Source organism: Nymphaea colorata, chromosome 12 (assembly GCF_008831285.2).
Source record: "Nymphaea colorata isolate Beijing-Zhang1983 chromosome 12, ASM883128v2, whole genome shotgun sequence".
Classification (NCBI taxonomy): Eukaryota; Viridiplantae; Streptophyta; class Magnoliopsida; order Nymphaeales; family Nymphaeaceae; genus Nymphaea; species Nymphaea colorata.
In genome coordinates, this window is record NC_045149.1 from 13,056,995 (window position 1) to 13,074,086 (window position 17,092).

General features: G+C 39.5%; 1 protein-coding gene across 8 annotated transcripts in view; it reads left to right on the top strand.

Moving 5' to 3' along the window:
* Nucleotides 1–6,522: 6,522 nt before the first annotated feature.
* LOC116265698 (serine/threonine-protein kinase BSK5-like) overlaps nucleotides 6,523–17,092 on the top strand; it is a 38,793-nt gene continuing 28,223 nt past the window's right edge. For 3 of the 8 annotated variants that reach the window (XM_031646502.2, XM_031646501.2, XM_050080926.1), the window contains exons 1-4: nucleotides 6,523–6,925; nucleotides 7,076–7,276; nucleotides 8,337–8,556; nucleotides 8,643–8,860. In XM_031646502.2, the coding sequence (XP_031502362.1) occupies nucleotides 8,481–8,556; nucleotides 8,643–8,860 (294 nt within the window). In that variant the 5' untranslated portion in view covers nucleotides 6,523–6,925; nucleotides 7,076–7,276; nucleotides 8,337–8,480. The other 5 variants (XM_031646503.2, XM_031646506.2, XM_050080928.1 and 2 more) reach the window with 5 other exon arrangements.

Consider the following 17,092-nt stretch of genomic DNA (forward strand, 5'->3'; position numbering starts at 1 on the left):
TGAGTTCGTGCATTTCATTTGCTTACATTTAAACACCAATCACCCAAAATGCTCACTTGAACAGGCTACACACGAGTAAAACAAGGGGACCTTGTCAAATGTTTAAAAGAGCCGCATTGACAAGTACATGGACCTGCCTTAATGGACAAGGGGAGCTTGTTAATTGCTTAAATGAACTGCATTTTTACGTGTTCATGAAAGGATTGTTGGCACTTCCCCAGTGTCGCCAAATACGAGCTCCCAACTATTCCATTCAAAACAATATTTCTGTAAAAAAAATGAAGTCTTATGGCATTGAAATGAGGAACAAAAGGTCGTGATTTTCTTTCAATTTTAAGGTTTTAGGTCGAACCACTAAGCCATATAGGAACTATTGTCGGGATGAAATCCCAGGTCTTTCAAACGTAAATCACACATGCGCATTTTTTAGCAACAAAAAAGGAAAATGATGAACTTGCATGAATGTGTAAGTGAAGTTACTCTCTTTGAAGGTTATTGCCTAGAAACGCATTTTCTGGAGCAGTGAGTTTTCTGAGGTGACTGCATGGGATGAGGAGATATTGTCTCTCCAGTCAGCTGACAATTTTTCTATCGATCGGTCTTCTCACTTTTTATGTCTCTAATGTCTTGCTCAGGACTGGCAGATTAGGGAGTCCATCCACTAGTAGCAGCGTTTTATGTTGGGGTGGCTTTCGTATGGAGATCAGAACTTTATGTTCTTTCACTTGGCCCCCTCTCAAAGGCACCGTTAGACGTTTCACCATTTCATGATTATTAGACATAGGGTTTTTCTTGGTGTTCTTCCTCTTGGCCGCCTCTAAAATGTACCATCAGACATTGCTCCAGTCTATGGTTATTAGATATAGGGTTTTTCTTTGTGATGACATTCTTTCAACTTTGACAGCTCATTTCTGTGATTTCTACTATAAGCCTCTACGTTTCTGTGTCTTGCTACCAGACATTCACCTTTCCTCCCTCTATGTCTCCTGCACGATCACTTTTGAATGGCCCTTCCTACACCAAGAACGCTTAGTTGTCACATCCCAACCTTTTGACCCTCTAACAAATTTTTTTTCTAGACATAAAGCATTGAGGTGTGACGACACAACAATTTAAAAAGAGATGAGTCAAGCAATTCAAAACAATGGGGCGAACTTTCATTTATATAACAATTTTGATTCATACAAAATCACATTTATGTGTACTACAAAAATGTCTCAAACCATATAATTGATGTCTAACAAAAACAAGACATCAATACAATCAAACCAAGACGCGCCGGCACTACAAAAGAAAACAAAACTCAAAACCTCCCCAGTAGAACGTGAGTAAAGTCATCTGATCAACCTGCTACCCCTGATCTGCCAAAACCTGAAAAAGAAAACAACTGAAGGCTTAGTCTTCGCAGTATGGCAGCAAGCCAATAAATCCCCCAAACCCTTTAGGTATGGGCTCAACTATGAGAACAATCATAAACACGATCTATCATCATGTCGTGTCAGGGCTTAGCCACATCATTTGCCAAGAAAACCCCTAACATAGACCACGACATGTAAAGGCCACTCAAGGGCCACAGTAGCACAATTTCAATCACATGCAAGGCATGCTTAAACATATTATTTCATTCATATCATTCACATGCACATCAAACACATGCATCACATTCATATACTTTTCATTTTCATTAACTTTAGTGAATTGACAGTTCCTGTGGATGCAAACACAAGCACGTGCACACCACGGGCGGCCTACAGCCAAGAGACAATCTCCGTGGTGGCCCAGAACAATATGGATCCATTCACCCACTGCAGTGGTAGAGCACTCATCCATGGATGTGTGAATTCCAAGGAGAGATACTCAGTCTTCCATAAGACACCCAGGTTGGGAAGGCGGGAGCCCAACGCTCCAAGCACAACACATAACAGTACCCTGGGGCCTTGCACCGCCTGCGCTCCGAATAGGCGAGACCAGTGGCAAAAGCGGAACGTCTCCCAAACACATGGCCATATCTCACTGGCCTCTCATCTCTTATTCATTTTTAGTTAATATTATGGAAACACAATCACAAAATGACCAGCTAGCTCATGAGGTTTGTTCACTCCTCGAGTGCACTCATATCTCCAAATGCCTCCACACGATGGCTACACATATAATTTACTTTCTTAGCTAGCCATCATAGCAATACAGTACAACTACCCTCCAATTCATTCATTTGCATCATTGCCCACGGCAATGTGCATGCAACAAAACACAACATTCACATCAATTATCACATCAATCACATCTTTGAAAACCTTAGCCAAACCACATAGAGTAGTCTCGATTTGTGATTGCCTCGTAGCTTTTCTATGCAATTATCATTGTAGGATACTTTCTGATGCACAATTGGGGTCGATGAGACGCTCAACTTGATACCTCACCTCATCTGTTCTAAACAATTATCAATTCTAGCATGCACATGCAAATGCGTCACATTTTCAAAACAAACTACTAATAGCCTTTCAAAAACAATTCATATCATGTATCAAATCATGTGCATGCATACATACATTCATTGACAAAACAATCAATCAATTCACATCACAATCCTAGGATCCCACGATCCTAGGAATACACATTTGCCCCAGGCAGTGATTTGCCTGGAATGCCGTCATACTTGTGGCGCATTCACAAAACTCTTCAAAATGCCTCGAGCTTCGAATCTGGTAGCTCAAGGTCGATGGTACGTGCCCGGTGTACCTACAGACATAAACAAAAGATCAGATTTCTACTAATTAACTTATCGATCCAAACAAATATAAAACAAAATCATTGAGGCACATGTCATCGCCTCAAGAAGGTGTTGACAGGTAGTGTCAAACTACAAGCCTTCTAATAGGCCACCTCCCAACTTCTTGCCGTTGCCACCAAACGTCAAAACTCAATGCTTCGATCAATCCATTCTTAACACATTCTTAAATGTTTTATATAGTTAAAGCGTCTTCCTCACAAATACACCCAATTTACATGTTCTTCTCCAACTGACACCGCAATACGCCCATTGACAAAAGCTTGTGCCACATGCTCATCAAAACGATTCTAAATTTTCTCACCCACTTCAAATCTCTACCATGCTTCCCTATTGCTTCGAAAATTAACCCATCATACTTAAATGATTATTATAGACATGAATCAACGCTTCTCCAACATAATCCTACACTTTCCCCAAAAAGCAAAGTCGCTAACATGCATCCCAAATCATCAATTCTACCTTCTAGCATGCTCAAACAATAATTATACGTGTTTCAAAGAAAAATATACAATAAAATAGGCTCAATTATACCTTACTCACCCCAAAACAAGAGTCTAGACTGTTGTAATCCTTCCGGCAGCCACCTCACGAGTTAGAGAGGTCCTCAAACAGCTAAAATCATGCAATGCCGCCACCACAATGCCTTCTATTCGCTGCTATGAAGAGAAAGATGCAACCCCAAACTGCAATTCCAATCCAACAGCCACAACTAGTGAGAAAAGTAAAACTATGCTCAAGAGGAGGAGTTCGGCTAATGGATTGATTCTGTTGGGGGAGGCAAGGAACAACGAAGGAGAGGGAAGCTAGGACTGAGAGAGAGAGCACGGGAGCTGTGAGTGGGAGGAGGCTGGCGGTGTGGAGAGGAAGTGCAGTGAGAGAAGAGGGGGCAAGTAGAGAGGGTTCAGACAGTTGGGGAGAAACGAACAGAGGGAGTAAGAGAGACCGTAGAGGGAGGTGCAAGTGAGGAGCACGAGAGAAAAGAGGGAGATGGCCAGAGAGAGGGTGTTGACGGCGAGGGAAAAGTCTATGCAAGGGGGAGGAGGAGAAGAAGGGCGAGGAAGGAGGAAGAGGCGGAGAGATAGAAAGGCTTACCTGCACCACCGCCGCCACCCTGCACCACCACCGTCTTCTTCTTCTTCTCTGCGCTGGCACGAGAGGCATCCAGGAGAAAGATGGGGGAGAAGAGGAAAAGGCGAGGGAGAAGGGCTCTCACGTCGGGCGCCCTTCACGCCAATGATTTTGGGTCCGGGTCTGGGTCCCGATCTGACCTGCCCAGAAACAGAATAACGTTAGATCCTACCTTCCTTAAATAAAATTTCGTCCTCGAAATTTAGATCATACCTCAATGTAAGAACAGATGCAGGTACTTCTTTCGCATATCCTCCTCAAGTTCCCACGTGCTTTTCTTCAACCCATGGTGTTGCCATTCCACCCTTACTAAAGGAATTCTCTTCGTACGAAGCACTTGCTCTCTTTGATCCACAATTCTAATAGGTTTTTCTTCCATTGTCAAATCATTTTGCACCTGAATACCTTAAAAATCAATCACATGTGTAGGATCTGGTACGTACTTTCATAGCCTTCTAGATCCGCCCTCCATTCGCTTCCTTTCATTTAATATCCTTCCCTCCATTTGTCCTTTTCATGGGGTCATGTCTGGACGCTGTGACTTATATTATGTTAGAGACATATTTAGGAGGAGTGCAACAATAGGGTCTCAGGGGTACCTCCTCATCGTTGGATTCTACCGCATGCCTTGTGTAGGAGGATGTCCACTTTACTATTTGGCTATGGCACCGACTTTCGTTTCCTATTGGGTAACTCTACTACTCTGTGTATCCACTCTCTCCTTACCCCTCTTATTGTGTTGCTATCTTGTATATTTCTTTCTTCTATTTTGTTCTTGTAGTTTTTTCTTGTATCTAGGGGACTTCTTGTCATCAAATTTTGTTATAAATTTTCATTTTATCAACAATTCTTTTTCTATCTTTCTAATCTATGTTATTATAAATACAAAGGAAGTGTTATCACCTCAAATTTTTCCAAAAAGATTGTATTTTATTTTTACCCAAACGAAATTTTAAGTTATTTGGATTTAAATTGTCGATCCTCAGCCCAATGCTAGTCCAATTTTAGACCCAAAACAAAGTTGTGACTATTCGATCCAAAATGGATCTCTAAACCCATGTCTGAACATAAATAAAAAATTCAAATTCAAAACCCAACTTTAAACGTGAGATTCAAATCCAAAATCTATCTCCCGGATTTAAATTAAATCCAAAACCCCAAGTCTAGATCCAAATCAAACATTTTAAACTCAAAATCTAAAGCTAAGATAAAAACAACAAAATTTGATGTTATTGAGTGTCTTGTGTGCATGCACTGACCTTCTTTTTTTTATGTTTTTTTTTCACGTCAAAATGTGTTTTGAGCTTAATCACTCACTAGAATGCATCAACGACCAATTAAAACTAATCCAGATTTAAAACAAGCTGGGCGTCACTCAAAACAAAGTCAACCCTCCCATTTGTAACAAAACCTATTTTTATACACATTTTAAAAAAATGGTTTTATGCTTTTTATATGAACATCCCTTATTTATTTATTTATTTATTTTTATTTTATTCTTTTAAAAAAGAAAAGTCACCCGTCGTGCGGTCACGTGTTGCACAGTCGCACGATGCAAAGTCATGTGATGCGATCACGTGATGCTATAGCGCACGATCGTGTGCTCGGGCGGCCAATCGTGGCCCCACACGCGCGCAAATGCATTGAGCAAGGGCCTACACGCTGACAAGCCCCATTTTTAGTATAAAACTACTCTTTTGGGAGGCGGTTTTGGCTCTCTTAGGTGGACATTAGCGTTGCCCACACCCCAAAATGGTATTTGTAGGGCTAATGGCCAATCCTACTTGGGAAGGGTTTTCGTCCCTTGAAACCCTTTCTTCCATGGTTATGGTCAGGTACTTTTTTTTTATTTGTTTTCACACAAAAAAAAAAGGTGGATCATCTACGTTTCCATCAATGTATGGTGGAGTGTTATCAAAAGCAAAAATTTGAATATTGATTCCTCTAGTATTGTGCAATGATGAGATCTAATACACCCTCAAATACTTGCTCCTTTGTCACGGTGTCCCATAAATGTTTCAACTGCTAATGCCCTGAGGCATGGGTTGAATCATAGTGCAACCCATTTATTCCATATATTTCAAGCTATTCTAGACCATCCGAGGAATAAAAGGGTCTCTTAGATTGAATCTAATTGTTACCTAATCCAATTTTATAGAATAAAAATGAGGGGCCTTTGACGGCTATCATCAAAATTCTACCTTAGACTAAAATTGGAATCAAAATTTTAGTTCTAGTTTTGTTTTGTATTTAATAGTATGAATTTTGATTTAATACTTGAAAATGATGTGTTTGATACAAATGAAATTACAATTTTAAAATAAATGAAACCATCATGACATGTAACCTATTGAAAAACGGAAAAAATTCTATAATTTTGGGATCATAATTCGGCATCATAAATTAGAGTCATAATTTAGAATTCGGAATCAAATCTTCTTCCATCAAATATAAGAATTTTAATTTTAGAATCCTACGATTCATGCCTCATCAAACGCTCCGTAACATATTAATTGTTTTACGAATCTTATCTTAAATTGTTGTATATTCATGAAACACATATAAATATATGGATACGATGTTCCGTGTTCATATGATATATTTCATGACAGCACTGCTCTGTCTCAGCGCGAAGGACTACAGAAGCAGTAAAGCAAGTTGAGGAGTGCGGAGCGAAAGTGAGAGAAATAGGGTCTCTGCACTCGCCGGTTGGGAAGAGAAGAGGAGAGAAGAAAGGAGCGGCAATGGCATCTCCTGAATCGTCATTGCTCACCACAAGGGTAAGAGTAGACGGGACGAAGGGCGCGGGGAGCTTGTTGCTTATTGCTGGGTCGGTCGCCACTCGCTTAAGGCCGTCTGTGCCACGCTCTTTCCTGTCCTGAGGTTTTGAAACCGAGGCCGAAGGGAACCTGAAAGCAAGAAAACAAACGAAGAAAAGAAGAAGCGAAGAAAAAGGAGAGAGAGGAGAAGGAAAGCGGGACGGCGAAAGGGAGGTGCTTATGAAAGGTTGGTTTCTTCGACAGTCTCTGTGTCGTTCTCTTCCTCCTACCTGGGGTCTGGTGAAAAAGCTAAACCTCTGACTCCTTTTTCTTTTTTCTCCTTCTCCTCCTCTCTCTCTGTAAGGAAAATTCTAAGTCCCTTTCCTCTTTGTTGCAGCCTTTCACGCAGATTTCGTTGGGAATTTGAGAGGGAAACAGAGGAATTAGTTTCTCTTTCCCGGTTTGCTTTTGGAGGTAGTGGGGGTAAGGTGTTGGGAGGGGAACGACTTCGATCTGGAAAGAAATTCGACCAAGTGCAAACATGCCCCTTCCCGAATATCTGTCAGGATAAGGTGGAGATAAGCTAAGCCTTCTTGTGGTGAGACTCTTTCTCTCTCTCTCTCTATATATATATATCTCTCTCTTGACGGGCTTCTGTTCGGTTATGGTAGCTGCTATGCTTCTTAGGTAGTGGGAGCTTGGTTACTGACAAAGCTTGATCTGCATCGGAATCTTGCATGTAGACTAGCGAAATTTGATTATGAACTGCAAGGGACGTGCTTTATTTACCCAATGTTTAATCTCTCGTCTGGGAAAGCGGCCGAAGCTGAGGTTCTTACCATATGAAGTTTGACCAGGACAGAGTTTTTCTTTTTTTTTTTTGGTGGTGAATTTTATGTCAAAAACTGAATGAGTCAACTGTTTCTATTAGTTTCTAGGCTGGAGTTTCGATTAGGTGGAAATCAGCGGCACAATGGCTATAGAACGTCTAGTTTCATGGAAACCAGATGGATTTTGACAAGAGGGTAAAGAAGCTGGAAGCTGTGCGTGGGGTTGGCACGATTGCTGACCTTGAGAGTAAAAAAGTGGACTTTATGTTTATGTTTTTCCCCTCTGCTGAAATATGTTGTTGAGTGTTGTTTTGTCGTTTGCTTCTGATTAAATTCTCAGTGGCTTGTGAGATTTGCTGATCAAGAGCTTCATAGTCATCCGGTGTCGATATAGTTAACTCTTTTTGTGTGAATATCTTTTTGGGTAACTGTTAACTTCGTTCTTTATGGGGAGGAGTGGAGATCTTGATTTGATGGAAGATTCCAGATATTTTTGTGGAATTTACTTATTTGCATTGCAAACTTCTTCAACACTCAAATTCTCTCTCTCTCTCTCTCTCAAACACACACTCACACTCACTCACACACATTCTGTTTGCAGTAGGTCGTTTCTGTTTGATTGTGGGTACTGATAGTTAGTTTTGCTTGTCCTTGGTTTGGAGGCAATATTATGGAAAGAAGATGAGCTCCTCCTGTTGCATGGAGTTTCTGATCTGTCGTCGGATCATGAATGGGTTTCCTCCATGTTGGAAATGTTTTGAGCAGTGAGAACTTTTCTTCAAGGACATTGTCTTAACTCTTAAGGATTCTAGCTAATGATTGTTTCAGGTCAGTGCAAAGACTGGAAGAGGAATTCTATTTGAAGGAAGATGAGATCATCATACTTTTTTCTTCTGGAGAGTGGAAGACCTTAAATTTTTTGGATGGGAACTTCTCTTTTGGATTCATAATCTTTTTATAGATTGTGCAGAGATGGGTTGCCACAGCTCAAAGTTCACTTTATGCCCTTGCCACTGTAAGGGAGCTGTTCTTGAAGTTTCTGATGCTGGTTGGTATTATCTTGTCTGTGTACAATAGTATCTGTTGTTCGATATTTTGTTTTTGTGTTTATTTTCATGCTATTACTTCTTGCAGAGAATGAGGTTAAGGATGAGGAGGGTCACTTGCCTTTCTTTATGGAATTCTCTCTTGATCAACTCAGGTTTGCTACATCAGGCTTTTCTGTGGAGAACATTGTGTCTGAGCATGGTGAGAAAGGTCCAAACATTGTTTATAAAGGAAAACTGGATAATAAAAAAATTGCAGTCAAACGCTTCAATAGATCAGCATGGCCTGATCCAAGGCAGTTTCTGGTAATTAACCCTCTCCAAGGATCAGTGCAGCTTCTCTCCTTTGAATTGAGAGATGAAAATGTTTGTGAATGCAGTCTGTGTGTACATATGTTGACAGGATCCTGAAATCTTGTGCGCCACTCCTGCTTTCCAAGGTGTCAAGATTCATATCAGGCTGGAAATGTAGAAGAGGGAACATACTTATGCTATAACCAACAACAAGTTTGATAGAGTTGTCTAGTAAATATTATACTGTTTGTGCCATACTCTCTCAAGTCTCTCCTGGAAGCATGCAAAGTTGAACAAACAGGATCATTCTCAGCCAGTTCCTAATGGAAGTCTAGCATATCAAATTTTAAAATAACTAAATAAAATGACCTAGTAGGATGGGCTTGTCAGCTACAGTGTCTAACTCGGCTCTAAGTTAACCAATTTGACTGACTTGGTAATTTAGTTCATAGAGTGGCCAAATGAATGGGAAAACCAGGAATTGATAACAAACACAAAAAAACTATATAAATGATATTGATTTTTTCTTTTTATGCACACAAACTCATGCACATAAATACATACATATTCTATCAAAGTTTCACTATATTACACATAACAGATGCATATACATATATAGTGGTGGAGCATAGATTTTTTCAAGAGGGGGGCCATTATAATTTTCAAAATTTTTACTGGGGCCAAAATAAAATTTATTTAGCAGTAGAATCTATGTCACATGAGTGCGGGGTGCGGGTGCTGACGCTGTGTGTCCCAAAAAATTTGGGTGCAAGGGTGCGGCAAGGATGTATATATATAATATATTTATTATATATATATAAATGTATGTATTCATAATATATATAATTTTAGTTTGTTTCTTAGCTTAATTTGTCCTTTTTTTTTTACTTTTATTACTGTACGTAAAGAAAGAAAGAGGCAATGAGAAGAAAGAAAGAATAGAAAATATTTTGAACATGCATAAGAAAAGATGCGGTTGGGGTGTGTGTCAGAGCCGCACCCGTATCAGCACCAGCTCTAGCGTCGTGTCGACACGGGTGCGGCCCCTTTTTTGAAGAGTCCGTGTGACAGAGTAGAATTTTAATTTTTTAAAAACTTGGTTTCTATCATATACATACTTATACTTGATGTGAGAAAGGAAGTTACAGAAACCAGGCTATCACAGTTGATGTGGCGAGTCACTGGCCAATTCACTCAAAGTCAAGTCCCAACTCCCAAGTCATTCGGTTTTAACTTTTCAAACCTTGGTAAGCTATTTCAAGCTTCTACAAGATTGGGTTTAATAGTCATCTCTTTGTTTCCTTTTCTTTTTTGTTTTCCTTTTACACACCTGTGTTTGGTTTGTCAGTTTTTGGTATATCATATTCACTGCAGTTCTATCTTACAAAAACTGAGGAAGAAGAAGACAAGAGGAGAGAAGGGAGATGACTGCCATAACTTCATGCAGTCTCGACCTTAAACTTTATTATCTCACAGTAGATACAAGGCCAAAATAATAAACCAAAAGGGTACACCAAATTACTTCATATGCCATTAATGAAACATAAAGGCACGTAAGAAATAAAACAGAAATGAAACAACCTATTTTTGATGGGTTTGGTTCTGGAATAAGATCCAAACCCATCTGGTCATCTTTTAACATTCTCCCTCACGTTGTGCATGTTCCTTTTATCACGCACAAATTGTTCTTGAGAAACCAAAATTGATGACTAGTCAAAACCTTCGTAAGTAAATTAGCAACTTGATTATCGGTTTGAATGTAACATGGCTCAGTCTCCTTGTGCTGAACCTTTTGATGAATGAGGTGTTGATTAATCTCAATGTGGTTCATCCTACTATGAAGAATGAAATGAAAAGCTATGTTGATGGCACTTTGATTGTCACACAATAAGGAGGATCGAGTAATAGGCTCTCCTAATTCACCCAATAAATTTTTTAGCCATGTAGCTTCGGCTGGCCCTGCTGTTATAGACATATATTCAACTTCTGTACTAGATCAGACTATGGCTTTTTGTTTTCGACTACTCCAAATAACAAGATTTCTTCCAATAAAAATACAATAGCCTGAAACTGATCTCCTCTCATCTGGATCTTCTGCCCAATTTGCATCTGTATAAGTAATTAGCTCACGTCTTTTACAAGAAGAATCACTCTTGCAATAGACAAGCTCATCTCCAATTGTGCTTTTCAGATACCTTAAGATTCATTTAACAACGTCCATATGACTGTTTTTAGGAGCATGCATAAATTGTGACACTTGATTCACGGAATATACAATATCTGGCCGAGTGAAGGTAAGGTATTGTAACATGCCAACAATGTTGCAATACCTTGTAGGGTCATGATATAAATTCTCTTCCTCTAAGCTCAACTTTTGATTTGATGCACTAAGAGTACTAACAGGCAATGTTATAAGAAGCGTACGCTTCAAGAAAAAAAAAACACAACTCAAGGCGTTTTTGAGAAAAAACGCCTTGAGGCAGGGAGGAGCGCGCATCCCTGAAGCATGCGCCTCACTTGGTTGAGGCGTATGCCTCTACCTGTGGTACGTTCCACGCTTGAGGCGTACGCCTCAAGGACAAAGTCGGAATATTAGTTTTTTTAATTAAAAAAATTTATAATTAAATAAAAATGGTAAAGGGGCTTCACGTGTAGCCCTAATTTAACAGGTTTGTATTCCTAAATCTCTTATCATCAATCTCAAATCACCTGTAAATTCAACCATTCCTGCACCCGTGAAATTATTAGAGGGTGGAGGAAGTTGCGGCTGCCGGAGCCATCGCCAATGTCAAAAATCCATCATTCCATTGCAACTGTAAGTCTCTCTTGTCTCTTGTCTCAACACTTCGGTTCATGGCCGGCGCTGGCCATGGCCACCATCTTTCTGTGTGGCCCATGACTGGCATCCCTCCTGAAGCTATTTTCTCTGCCCTTTCGAGATAAGGTGTCTGATACCGCTCGGCTGTTCATGCCTTCTTTTTATTTCGTGGCCGAAAGAGAGAGGGGGAGGTGGAGGGGAGTTTCGGGGCCGCCCTCTTGAACCTATTTTCTTCACGCATTGCAGTCATATCCTTATCGATAGCAGCAGTGGACTTAGAAATTTGAATCTCCATTGTTTTATTTGGGTTGGGTGGTCTGATCCATTGTATCTGATCCTAAATCAGATTTGCTGTGCTTAGGTGCATAGGTTGATCGTGTTGGTGCATCGATGACCATCCAAATTTCTGTCTTACAAGTAAAGATTAAACGACCAGTTCAATGTAACCCTCCTTACAGTGAAAACAACATTCGGTTATCATTAGCCTGTCCCAAAAAGACAAAAGTTTGTTTTTATGTAAGCATAACAAGATTAACCCAACATCTCGACCTACAATGACGCAAAAACTGCTTGTACATTAGTATGGTTATCAAGTTAAAGAACATGGCGATGGTAATTGATTGATTGTGGTAGACAATCATTATATATTTAAATGAAGTTGATTAGTTATTTTGCATTTAGTTTGTCATATGTTATTACTTCTTAAAATAATATTGTAGTCATGTTGTGTATTGTTCTTTATTGATAGTCTTAGTATTGTAGTCACTTTTTTCAGTTTTGTTATTATTTTTATATTAATTATATAATTCACAAATTTGTCCGTGAAGCTTATGCTTCAATTAACGCCTCGCCTCGCCTCACCTCGTTTTCTCGCCTTTTACAACATTGCTAACAGGTCTAGAATTTATCATGCCTGTCTTGCTCAAAAGATCCAGAGTGTATTTCTACAGTGTCAATGTCAAGGTATCTTGTTGTCTATCAATCTCCACATCAAGAATATATCTTAACTCTCCTAAACCTTTCATTTTAAAACTCTTCATAAAAAAAATTATTTACTTCACAAATATGACTGTCACAACTTCCAGTGATAGCAATATCATCAACATATATGAGAAACCAAGTAGAGATGTTCTTGCTTTGATAAATAAAGAGAGAATGGTCAAAGTACTTCTATGGAAACCATATTGTTAAATTTGTTGGGAAAAACTATCAAACCACGACTGAGACGCTTGCTTTAAACCATAAAGGGACTTGCAAAGCCTACATACCCAATTTGCAGCGTCTTTCTCTGCATACCTGGTGGTTGTTTCATGTATACGTCTTCTTTCAAGTCTCCATGCAAGAATGCATTTTTAACATCTAGTTGGCTAAGCTTCCAACCATGATCCAACTGCCAATGAGACGATGATGTGAATTGAGCCCATTTTCACCACTGGACTGAAGATCACATCATAGTCTTGTCCAAACTCCAAACTGTTGTGTAAAACCTTTATCTACCAATACTTCCATTTGGTTTGTGTTTGATTTTATATATCCACTTGGAGCCAACTACATTCTTCCCTTGAGGCCTTGGAACAATTTCCTAAGTCTTGAATTCATGGAGTGCCTCCATCTCTTCATTCATAGCTTCTACCCATCTCTTCATTCATAGCTTCAAACCTTGGTAAGCTATGTCAAGCTTCTACAAGATTGGGTTTAATAGTCATCTCTTTGTTTCCTTTTCTTCTTTGTTTTCCCTTTACACACTTGTGTTTGGTTTGTCAGTTTTTGGAATATCAGTCTTGATATTCACCGCAGTTCAGTCTTGCAAAAAATAAGGAAGAAGAAGACAAGAGGAGAGAAGGGAGATGACTGCCATAACTTCACGCCTATGTCACACGGGTACTCCTCTTAAGGAGGAGTACCCGCACGGTACCGGTACGCCCGTGTGTGCGCCTCTAGTGCGGTCAACACGGTATCGGGTACGGTCAACGTACCAGGGTTCAATTTTGTCCAATTTCGGACTCGGTCAACTTTGACCGAGTCCATAGTTGTCCATTTTTTATTTTAATGATTTTCAGTTTTTAACGTTTTAAACATCATGTAACGTTAAAATGGTTGAAAACCCTAAACCCCAAAGACGTCTTCTTCCTCCTTCGACGCATTTCTCACCGACTGCAGCAATCTCTTTGGCGACTGGCAACTACAGTGGGCGAATGGCGGCGACGGCAGGCAGCGACCGGCGATGGCAAGCGGCGACGGCAGGCGGCAACCGGTGACGGTAGGTGGCGTTGGCGACGGTATTTTGCTTATTTTTTGTGAATCCTCTCGACTGACGCTTGTGTTTTCGATGGTCGGCGGCAACTTGTTCCTCCGGCGGCGATTACAACCATACGTTCGGTAGTTGGGCAAATCACGCAAGATTTAGGGCAGAAACTGAAAAGAGGGATAACCACGCCAGAAAGGAAAGAATTTAGGGCAGATTAGGGCTAATCACATCAAACTGAAATCACTCACCGGAGGACGATGCAACTTGGCTCTGATACCATGTTAGAATCTTCACAAAGAACTCGTCTCTCCGTATGCAAATCAGATACATTGAAAGGAGAGGATGAAAGAAGACGATGGAGGAAATGGAGCAGCCGGCTTAACACAGCCCTGCGTTCCTTGATCCTTTAATTAATCAATAACCCTAATAGGTTACAACAGATTTGTACATAAAAATATAAAATATTACAAGAGAGCCACCGCCTAGTAACTTTAGGCGTGTGGATATAAAGAGAATGGATCGGGTCTGAACAGACCCGATCCCCATACGCTAACAGCTTGATCTGGTTCTTCAAATCCCATCTTACAGTCCCTTTCTTTGTTTTATTAATCTATTGTATGTCGTTTTGATTTCGTTTGTACGTTTTTTTGTTTTCTTGTTGTTCGTTTAAAATTTTTAACGATGCATCTTAATTTGGTCTGTCTTCTGAATAAGTGAATGTTCTATGGACTGTTTTTATTTGTTTTCTGTCTCTGTTTTCTTGGTGTCGGTCATCAAGACTCTGCCAGAAAGCCACTCAAGGCTTATGAGTGCTGCTAAGCCTGCTATAAATACACTTAGAATAGAAAAATAGCATTATAGGCTATAATGCTATGTTTCTGTTCCAACTGTTATGTTTTTTTAATCATTAAAATGATTAAATCAGTAATTTTTGGCTGCAGCCTGCACCGACTTTTACTGTTTTACAGTTTGACTTGTTTATGTTCTGTTTACCTGTTTAGCATTTCCTCTTTAACCATGGCTTCTGTTTAGCTGAAATATTTGTATGTTAATTACTTCCACACTGAGTTTTGAATCATGATTTATGAATATGCTATTCTGTTTGTAATTTTTTGATATATATATATATATATATATGTGTGAATATGTTATTCTGTTTGAAATTTTTTGATATATATATATATATATATGTATGGCTGCATGTGTGTACGGCCGTACCCCCGCACCCAAATTTTTTGAAAATGGTCCGTACCCGCACCGGTACCCGTACCGGCACCCGTACCCATACCTATGTGACATAGCTTCACGCAGTCTCAACCTTAAACTTTATTATCTCATGTTAGATACAAGGACAGAGTAATAAACCAAAAGGGTATACTAAATTACTTCATATGCCATTACTGAAACATAAAGGCACGTGAGAAATGAAACAGAAATGAAACAGCACCTATTTTTGATGCGTTTGGGTCTGGATCAAGATCCAAACCCATCTGGTCATTCTTTAACATGGTTGACTTGTTCTCTTCATCCAGTTTGTTGTGTTTGAATTTTGAAATAAGATGCACTTTCACTGTGCATGAAGCAGCTGCTTTTCACATTTATCGGGCCATGACTTAACAATATAAATTTTAGTCCTATGTTTGACTTAAACGAACAAGTGTAGTTTTACATGCGTTGGCAGTTTAGCTGTTGTTTGGAGAAAAACTGGAAGAGGGAATCTTAATGGTTCGTCTGCGAACTAGACTCATTGGAGCAAACTTCAAACAGAGTTGTAGTCAAGTACTCTGATGGATGTGAATGGATGGTATACCTGTGTAACATGGACCCACTGAAAGACACACCATATCCATGTTTTCTATGTCATAACCAGATGCATGTTGCAACTAAGAGCACTTGGGTATTAATCAAACTCTGTTGACATCTGTGCCCATGCTCATGCAAAATAGGCTGCCACTCCTGTAGATATGGGACCTTTCGGGGATGTCCTAAATTTATGTCTAGACACCTCACTTCTGTGTTTTTCTAACTTGGAATGTTGAAAAAGGGGTTTATTTACCAAATGGGTGATAAAACTTCTTTCTTCAAATTACTTAAGAGGAAGAATCTCCTATTACCTATAAGACAGAGGACAAGCATGATTGCAGAATCATCAAGTTAAACTGTGTATGATGCTTACCATTTTCCACCTTAGTTGATATGGTCCTATTTGTTAGTCTTTTGTCATCCTTCCTAATCTTTCTTTCCTTCATATTTGATGTTTCTGATTGTTTGTTCCTGAGTGTTGAATCTCTCTCTCTCCCTCTTTGTGCATTACATGTAAGGCTGTAACAAATAAGAAGTTACTCTTATGCTTGGGAAAGAGGATATATGAACTTGTGTAACTTTTGTCAGTTGTCTGGGTCTGTATATATGCAATATGAAATGTATTGGGTATAAACATCTGCCTCGGTCCGCCACGGGTCTACATATATCACCATGTGTTTGGCTTAAAAGCCTTAAAATTAAAGGAGCTTGTGTTCATGTGTGGGGTCTGCATCCTTGCCATAACTGCTGGAGACATGTAGAGATTTTCATGCCTTCGAAGGGAGGAACTACTGGGAGTTTCCATGGAGATGGACAATAGGTATCTCTGGTTGGCAACCCAAACAAGTCTAAAAGGGTTCAGCTGCTTTCTCTTGGTCAACAAAGGATCAATGGACATCTAAATTGTACGTGTATAATGATACATACAGATTTTAATTGATTGTTTTTCATATGTTATAAAATCTTCTAGTTTGGTTGATTCTTTCCCTCATTTGAAAGCCCTTTCACTGAATTTGATTGAAAGGCAAAATTTGCATTCCGCTGATTGCACTATTGATCAGCGTTTTGTGTAACTGGTCTCAGTGGTTGGACTTTTCCTTAACATTCCACGAACCACATACTTCTTCTCGTGATTAATGCATACTTAGTGTTCTGTAAAGTAGTGTTATATTATTTGAGAATAAAAATTGTCAAATTCAAGCAAGAAAGGAAGTTGAAAGAGTGCAACTGCATCTACCAAGAACTAAAATGTGGCACAAACAATGCAAATATCTGAATAATTCATTGTCTGTTACATCGTTTTTATCTGGTCAAGCATGGTCTAGGTTTGAGTCCTCTAGGTTGCACCAATATTGAAAATAATGCTCTTTGTGTC